At 43.2% G+C, this 9371-nt stretch overlaps 1 protein-coding gene across 1 annotated transcript; it reads right to left on the bottom strand.

Moving 5' to 3' along the window:
* Positions 1 to 836: 836 nt before the first annotated feature.
* Positions 837 to 4311, bottom strand: rgs9bp (regulator of G protein signaling 9 binding protein; the record flags this gene model as incomplete). The annotated part of the gene is made up of 3 exons (XM_079292612.1): positions 837 to 1213; positions 2338 to 2644; positions 4216 to 4311. 3 exons carry the CDS (start codon positions 4309 to 4311, stop codon positions 837 to 839), a joined length of 780 nt encoding a protein of 259 aa, XP_079148738.1.
* Positions 4312 to 9371: the final 5060 nt, after the last annotated feature.

Consider the following 9371-nt stretch of genomic DNA (forward strand, 5'->3'; position numbering starts at 1 on the left):
TATTATGTTTCTTCATAATAAGGCGTGATACCTCTGACCCACATTTCCTGCAAGCCATAAGCTTCTCCGACTTCCGCAGACTCTGTTGTATTTGTATTGTATTCACCTTTTTCAAATAAAAAAACAACTAAACAAAAACAATAGTAGAATGGGTAATTTAATGTCGTTTGAATTCTGTACATTTCCTGTTGCTTTGCATACAATTAGTTGGTGCTTTACCAAGGTGCTAGTCAGTAAAATGAATGGAAAACAACACAGTGTCATATCAAAGTTCATACTTCTACAATGCATAACTATACATTGTCAGTTCTCTACTGCAAAGATTATATACATAATAAGTAACATTGAATCAAAAAAGCTTCAGTCATTGGAAGTGAATATTCTGCCTCTTAACTACAAAGCATCAGCGCCTTTTTTTTAAGAAAGGAGAATGTACTGTACAGAACAATGGGAAATATAAGCTCTATCATTTTTACAATTAGGTAAAGTAAAATCGATCACCTGTCCTATATCGTACAAGTTATTTTTATTTTAAACCAGTTCTAGCTGGCAACCATGTCTTTTTATTGTCACTTTATTTAACAAAGACAGTTTAAAGTATATACACTACGTTACATTCATCGCAATAAATGGCAAACTAGTTTGCATCCAGATTTATTTCAGTGTATTCATTTATGCACTAGTAGATCATTTTGCTGTTATTTTTAAATGTGACTTTTTTTGCAATGAGAATGGACAGAGAAAACTTATATACTTGACGTAGTGTTTTGTCAGTGTTACTGAGCATTATTGGTGTTTGAAAGAAATATAATAAGTTGAGTGCATTAAGGTCTTGCTCATGAGAAAAAGACAATACAGACAGATAAAGTGGCTGCCACCAAAACAACAGCGAACATCAATAAGAGCACAAAGATTTGACTGCGCTGGCATAGTGGTTGGTGTCCAGGCTGCTCCTCATCAACGGAGACCAGAGCCAGGGAGGCGCTGTCGGTGCTGCTGAGCGGGTCTGCATACTGTGGCCCATGGGGCTCCACCATCCAGCGCATCACGTTGACCTTCATCTCCATGTCATCGATCATGTGGTAAATTCGGCTGATCTCCTGCTCCATGGTGCTGCGCTCCTGGCTCTCTAGCCCAGCAGGGAGCGTTGGGCTCTGAGCTCGGTTCAGGTCCGGCAGACTGAGGGCCCGGGCTGCCACCTCACTGCCTCCTCCTGCATTAGTCAAATACAACTTGATAGTCCAGTCGAACAGGATTTAACTGATTCTCATGCGGCCTGCAACAGTCCTGCAATACATTTTAACATCATGAAGGTTATAATGTGTTTCTATCATATACCATTCATATCAATGAGGGTAGGTTGAATCAGTGGTTCTCAACCTTTTTGCGTTGCGTCACCCCACTTTGTTTAGTTTTAACAGCTAGCACGAAGGCATCGTCTATGTGCTCCAGGCACTGTGGGTATTTTGTGCATTCCGTGACTTTTTCTCTCCCCCTGACCCGCCGAAAACCCCCCCGTCAGAGTACTCAGGAGTACTCTGACTCTCACAAACACTCAATAAAGCCTATTTTGAGGCAAGATGCATCACTGGTACAGGTGATATAAAGTGAAAAAAAGTCTAAAATGTTAAATTCTTAATATGTTCAACCATCTGGCAACCGCTTGAAACACAAACAACTGGGCTAAATAACAGACACGTCTCTGTATAATGTGATATGTTTCAACAACAACACAAAGGACATCTTCCAAAATGGCCATAAAGCTGAATTAACACTTCTCTAAAGTCAATTCAACAAATACTGAATAATACAACCCTCGTGAAGGTTATTGCACTACTGTTTTATCTTTTGTTTTTGAACAAAATCTGATCTATTGTCACCAGTAGTTTTCTCAGTAAAGTAGTAGCTAGATGCCTGCTCAAAAAGCCCCCACTAACTTCATGGTTTGATTTGCATAATTAGGATGTCAGATGAACTTTTCGACATATCAGACTATTTACACATTTATATGGAATCAAATACATGTTTAAGAGGTTTGTAGTTGATACTCAACCATTCTGACCAATAATCACTGAAGACATGGGGGGAAATCACTACAACATTTTAACATAAATGTCCATTTTGCTGCTCATTATCATTTCAGTGAGTCCTATTCACACCCAAATCATCTCTGAAATGATTTTGAATATTGTAATAATATTTGTTGTAATTATCTCCTAAATTTAGTCCCTTGTTAAATCTTGTGCTACACAATTTACCCGATGTGCTGCCCTTGACTAATCTACCCTCTGAAGTACTATTCGCATATACAATAAGAGGTGCAGGGCTATAATTTACCTTGAAGGCCAGTTTGCACCAGGGTATCAGTGTTGGCCAGAGAAAAGATTTCAGCCACGTGGAAAACTTTGCACATGTCAACATGGAGGAGCTCTAGGCTGGAGGAGAAGGCCACCCAGAGGAGCTCCATCTCCTTACGCTGCCCCTCAAGCAGGCACTTGTTTCGGAGATGTGAGGTCAGATGACTACAGATGGACACGGCCAACATTTGGGCCTTTTCACGTGTTTGTCGCAACTCATCCCGCAGCTGCAAGCTGTCCGTGCACCCACCGACACATGAGGCCAAGTGCCGGTAACATGCCACCACCTGTGTGGAGAAAAAGAAATAAAGATTTCGATGTGCGAATTGACATGCAAGCCTTGGTGGGAAATTAGGGAAACCTGAAGGTGTGTGCTACCAACCAGCACACCGCTATAGATGCTCGGAGTGAATATGTTTTACAGTGTCCTTGCTGGATATCTCAGAGAAGTGATTACTTCCTGGTATGCTGGGGCGGCTGTACTTCAACAACTCAGACCTGAAAACTGTTTGATACACAGGCAAGAATCTGTGCCTTCCTCCTGTAACTCAAAGTTTATAACAGCAACGTCAAACGTGCTTGGTATCAATACACGCCCCAGCTGTGTACATCAACCGACCCAGTATACAGCAGATCATTAATCCTTGTTATAAATAGATATTGTGCAACAGCCCTCTGAAGAAACTGTCCTCCAGTGAATAAATGAACATCCTAAATAGAAATATGTTCAATCAATGTTTTAAGACATATTGGGAAAGTCAGTGCTTCATGAAGGAACGAAATACTGGCTTTTGGATTGATAAGAAACAATTATGATAAATATCCATTAGTTATCTGAAGCTGCTTGTGTCAAATGGGACAATCCCGCTTTTATGATCGCAATCATATCCTAACACGGTGTTTTACTAATAGGCATTAGCTTGGTCGTGGAGGATTAGCAGGAGGGGTTTCAATGAAAAATATTACAATTAATCTCATTATCACTGATCTATTTCTAGATAAGCCAAAACAACCTTGTGCATTCAGAGCGTGGAGAGATAAGAGGGAATAAAGCAATGATAACTACATATGCTGTATTATTTTTTTAGATTTTTGTCCTGAATGTATTTGTTGGCATTCATGCCTTTCCATACAGTATTTGTGCATAAGTAGTTCAATTTTCTTTCTTTTACCATATAAAGTATGTTTGCTCATATTGTCTCAAATGTCTCACTCTGAGCCCTTAAGCTATGCAACTTTCCAGCAAATTGTACACAGTATACTAGTAAGTGAAAAGCTCTAAGTACGAAGAAATGTATCAACTGCATATCAAGCAAATATTCGGTGAGGAGCTAAATTTAGGATAGGACACATTTTTTCTCACTGCGCAAAAAATATTTCCATCATCTAAATTAACTACATGCCATAAACAGCTAAAATATTACAGTAAATTATGATTAAAACAAAATGCCAGGCATGGGCGTAGCATTATCTAATAAAGATATCGGAGCGGTCACAAAGACGCAGTGGACCAAGGAATTTTCAGTGAGAGTGCTTTTTTAGCCACAGGGGGAAAGAAAATGATGCTTGGATGTCTTGTGTAAGTTTAGTCTGTGAAATATAAATATATTTAAAAAATGATAGAGATAGAATAATTGCTAACATTGACAAACAAAGCAACTTTTTGTTACATAAAATGCTGTGTAAAAAAACCATCAACCTCATAGGTGTTTTCTGACATTTCTTCTTTCTGCTTGTTCAATTGTAAAATAAACACACTATAATACATGTAATATGTCAGTCTTACACCACAACGGTCTTTTAATTCCTAAATGGTCATGAGATACATAAAAGATGTTTAAAACTTGAAGCAGCTTACCTTAATCAAAGAACCCACCAGAGCCTTTCCATCTGCCAAAGCCTTGTCTGTGCCAACTGTGCACTCGTCGCCTACTTTGTTATTTACAAGTGGCATGAGGAGGACTTGTCCAGAGTCTCAGACTCTGCCACAGCAGCCAAGATTTTGGCCCAGCTGCCCTTCACTTTTCCGGCTGCCCCTGCTCCTCTTCTTCCCCTGGAAGATGCTACATTCAGTGGCTGAGGGTTGAGACTGACTCAGTCCCAGAGCCGCACGATCCATCGGAAAATTCCACTCCAATGACTAAATTGCAATTACGGGTGCCAAACATGCTTTGGTGGGTCAAAGAAATATCCCAAAGAGCCAGAAGTGGGAGTGTCTATGTAATGAGGAAAAAAAAAAAAAGTGTAATAAACTGATGCAACTCCTAAGCAAGGAGCTAATCCTGTGATTGACCCCTTTGGACTGACGCAGGCCAAGACGAACAGCTAATCTCATTAACTTTCACTGAGACCAGAGAGATAGACTGCCAGCTGCCTGTCTCTACCACAATGGCCCTTTCACTAACTGAGAGGAGGCTGTACTCTTTCACCTCAGTCACTCAACTGTAAAAGTCAATACGCTACATAACACATTTCTATTAGCGTGATGGCGGTATTAGTCATGTTTCTTATGTTGAATTTGTTAAGAATGAAGGGATCTCAGTGGATGGGTGCAAAGAGACTAAAAACTAATTCAATATTGATGCACTTGTACCTTTGTCCTATGTCAAGAAGAGTTGAGCCCAACAGAGCTGCCTCGAAAACATGCATACACGATCAGGGGAAGGTCAGGATATAAAAAGCATATAATCAGAAATCAATAGTTAAAGTGTAATCTAAAGATAAAGTGTATGATCGTTACATAACAAATGTTTAATACATAGAGTGATTTAACAAATGTAGACCTGATAATAATAATATGTGTATCTGAGTATAGTGCAGTCTGAGTGTAGAAAGTACGGAGAAAGAGGAAGTAAGCAGGGTGTTGGCTTCAAGGGATGGGGAAATAATGATGGTTGAGAAGAAAAGACACAAAGCACAATAATGATGAAGGAGGAGATCAATAATAATCATTTTATAAGCAAATGTGTAGTAACCAAACCGATTTAACAAATGTAAAAACTGATTAACAAATGTTCTGTGTGACCGGAGCTGCGATGTAAGAAAAGTGCTTGTCAGGATGACTTGCAGAAATTAGGAGAAGACTGTTGCAAGAGATGAGTCAGAGGCAGGAAGCCTGGACTTATATGGACATGTTCGAACCCAACATCCTTTCCAGAGGGTGGGGGGGATGAGAGCATGTATTGAGCAGAAGGGGGGCTGATCACAGCCCATATGAGGAATATAAGGAGACGTTTTGCATGCAGCAAAGCTGGGATTTCATCACGGATGCCGTACCAAGTGCATCGGAGGAAGATACAGACGCCTGCAACTGATGTATTGAGGGCTTCGTCTCTGTTCACGGAAAGGAGACCTCTGTTCGTGGACATTGAGATTAAAAGACGAAGTTTCTAACTCTCCCCACTGCTTGACTTTTAACATCTGGACGACGGAGAAGCCGCGGCAGCCTAGAAAGACTTTGTACTGAGTTTTGAGGAACTGTTGAACGGGCTCCGTTGCAGAGCAGGAGGACCGAGGGTCCGGCCGGACCTTCGCTCCTAACAACTCCAAAAGAACCATCATCGCACCATTGAAATCCAGCTCCAACCGAGCCGTCTCGGCGACTAAAACTAATGAGTATAATCGAAGAAGATAATTAAATTGACTAATCATGTGTAGTGACATTTTATGTGAGCTGTAGCTGTACCCTTGCAAACTAACTAAATATAACCTGCAATAAATATCTAATCTGCATTTAAAGTAAAATTCTCAAGTGCATTCATTTGCTCAAGTAGTAAAAAGTTCCTCGTGACAGTAAAAAGTTAAAGCTATTGTATGTCTAACAACTGAGTTCTGAAAGGTTATCCTAGAGACTGAATCCACTTAACAATCCCTTACGGTTTTAGCAAGAAGTAATCCTAGCCGTTAAAACCTAACCTGGCATTTACCAAGAGCACGGATCCATAAGAGGGAAGCTGCCATAACCGACGCGACTGGTAGGAGCGCCCGGGGCCAGGACTGGTCTCTCGGCCGAGTGCGCTCTGACCGGAGGAAGCAGGGTAGACGTCGGGAGTAACGGCAGTTAGCGGAGCCAGGCGAGTTCCCTCGCCAGAACACCAGCTCGAGAATCTTTTAATAGAGAGCTGAGTCAGTAATTAGCCCCGTATCGGGCCAGAAGTACCCAGGATCTAACATGTGGCGCCCATAACGTGGGGCTCGACGGAAAAGGAGTACGTTGAGTCCAAAAGAAGAACCCCGGCAGCCAAGAGAGGCTGTCGTTCGTGTACGAAAAGACCTGAGGTGAGGCGTTGGGGTAGAAAGTAAAGCTGCCCAAGCCTCGAAGAAGTCCGATGGCGAGACATCCACGCATCGAAGCTGTGTGTGGTATTTACAAGCCAGCACAGGAGAAGCCGCAGGCGACGGGGAGCATCGACCAGACTCGCCCGACCTGTAGAGGGGCCAGAGCCTGATCCCATCCCTTCCTCAACGCGCGACGAGAGGCTTTGGGAGGAAGGCGACTCGAGACAACAAAGACGAAGACAAAGTCCAAGATGCAAGTGCAGCAGAACAGACCAGATGTTCCAGGGACCGGCCGGCAGACGGAGGCGACCCAGCGGGACGAGCCAGCGGCCCAGATGAAGGAATCGCCACCGGACGGCAGAGAGGACCCGATGGCGACGAAGGCAGCCCGCAGACGACGACGACTCAGCAGGACGTGCCAGCGACATCGACCCAGGACCCGGCAGCAGACGGCAGCGCGGACCAGGAGGAGGACGGCGCTGGAGCTCGAAGTGGTGCACCAGAGGGCCCACACGCGAGAAGAAATTCACTGGCAAGGAAACGAAGAAGTGGATCGTTTCGTCCAGATGACACAAATTGTCTTTGTTGGGATCGAGAAGTGGGAAGAATTGCCCAAAGGAAGGGTAGTCCCAGAAGAGAGCGTGGAGGAGGTGGTGCAGGCAGTGCATGGCGCACTAGGATTTGCAGTCACCGTTCCAACGCAAAGGGAACTGGAAAAGCAGCGACTCTGGATTCCTGAAAAAGAAGTCCGCAGAATCCTAAAAAAAAAAATAAAAAAAACTGTGAGTTGTGTGGTCGATACAACGCAGGAAGGAGAGGACAAAGGGAGGGGAGGACTCACCATTAAGAAAAGAGGAATCCAAGGAGTAGGGCAGCTGAAGCCAGTTCCGCATTAGGAGAAAACCAGGAACTCAAGAATGGCCACCAACATACAAGATTTACCACCCTACGTCAGAGTGGCCAATGTCAAAGGGGTGGTTAACATGAGAAGGAGCACTACGGGGCTCTGGGCAGGAAGAGCCCTGAGGAAGTTGGGTTATGCAAGAAGTGATTTCTCTCCGGAGAAAAAAGAAGTGTTGCAATGGAGAGAAATTAAGAATGACTGTGTGGTCTGCCGGCTGCCGACCACCCTAGCCGTTGCATGGCAGGGACCCGGAGACCAGAAACCACTCCGGGTCACAGGAAAAAGAAAAGAGTTTAACCGCATGCGCCATAAACCGGTGAAGGTTATGGATGCATGCATATGCGGTACATGCCGTGTGGAGAAGTTAACAAGGTTAACCTTCATCACCTAGTGGTGATCGACAGCTGGGAGCAGGCATCAGGACCGTCTTCACCAGAGGACGACGTGCTCGTCATCACTGCCCTGGCCGACGAAACCTTCCTGTGAGATTCCTACTAGCTAAGGCGAGGCAGCCTGTGACCTCAAGAAGGGGATGTCAAGAAGAGTTGAGCCCAACAGAGCTGCCTCGAAAACATGCATACACGATCAGGGGAAGGTCAGGATATAAAAAGCATATAATCAGAAATCAATAGTTAAAGTGTAATCTAAAGATAAAGTGTATGATCGTTACATAACAAATGTTTAATACATAGAGTGATTTAACAAATGTAGACCTGATAATAATAATATGTGTATCTGAGTATAGTGCAGTCTGAGTGTAGAAAGTACGGAGAAAGAGGAAGTAAGCAGGGTGTTGGCTTCAAGGGATGGGGAAATAATGATGGTTGAGAAGAAAAGACACAAAGCACAATAATGATGAAGGAGGAGATCAATAATAATCATTTTATAAGCAAATGTGTAGTAACCAAACCGATTTAACAAATGTAAAAACTGATTAACAAATGTTCTGTGTGACCGGAGCTGCGATGTAAGAAAAGTGCTTGTCAGGATGACTTGCAGAAATTAGGAGAAGACTGTTGCAAGAGATGAGTCAGAGGCAGGAAGCCTGGACTTATATGGACATGTTCGAACCCAACATCCTTTCCAGAGGGTGGGGGGGATGAGAGCATGTATTGAGCAGAAGGGGGGCTGATCACAGCCCATATGAGGAATATAAGGAGACGTTTTGCATGCAGCAAAGCTGGGATTTCATCGCGGATGCCGTACCAAGAGCATCGGAGGAAGATACAGACGCCTGCAACTGATGTATTGAGGGCTTCGTCTCTGTTCACGGAAAGGAGACCTCTGTTCGTGGACATTGAGATTAAAAGACGAAGTTTCTAACTCTCCCCACTGCTTGACTTTTAACATCTGGACGACGGAGAAGCCGCTGCAGCCTAGAAAGACTTTGTACTGAGTTTTGAGGAACTGTTGAACGGGCTCCGTTGCAGAGCAGGAGGACCGAGGGTCCGGCCGGACCTTCGCTCCTAACAACTCCAAAAGAACCTTTTCATCGCACCATTGAAATCCAGCTCCAACCGTCTCGGCGACTAAAACTAATGAGTATAATCGAAGAAGATAATTAAATTGACTAATCATGTGTAGTGACATTTTATGTGAGCTGTAGCTGTACCCTTGCAAACTAACTAAATATAACCTGCAATAAATATCTAATCTGCATTTAAAGTGAAATTCTCAAGTGCATTAATTTGCTCGAGTAGTAAAGAGTTCCTCGTGACAGTAAAAAGTTAAAGCTATTGTATGTCTAACAACTGAGTTCTGAAAGGTTATCCTAATGACAGAATCCACTTAACAATCCCTTACGGTTTTAGCAAGAATTAATCCTAGCCGTT

Source organism: Melanostigma gelatinosum, assembly GCF_949748355.1.
Source record: "Melanostigma gelatinosum genome assembly, chromosome: 20".
NCBI lineage: Eukaryota > Metazoa > Chordata > Actinopteri > Perciformes > Zoarcidae > Melanostigma > Melanostigma gelatinosum.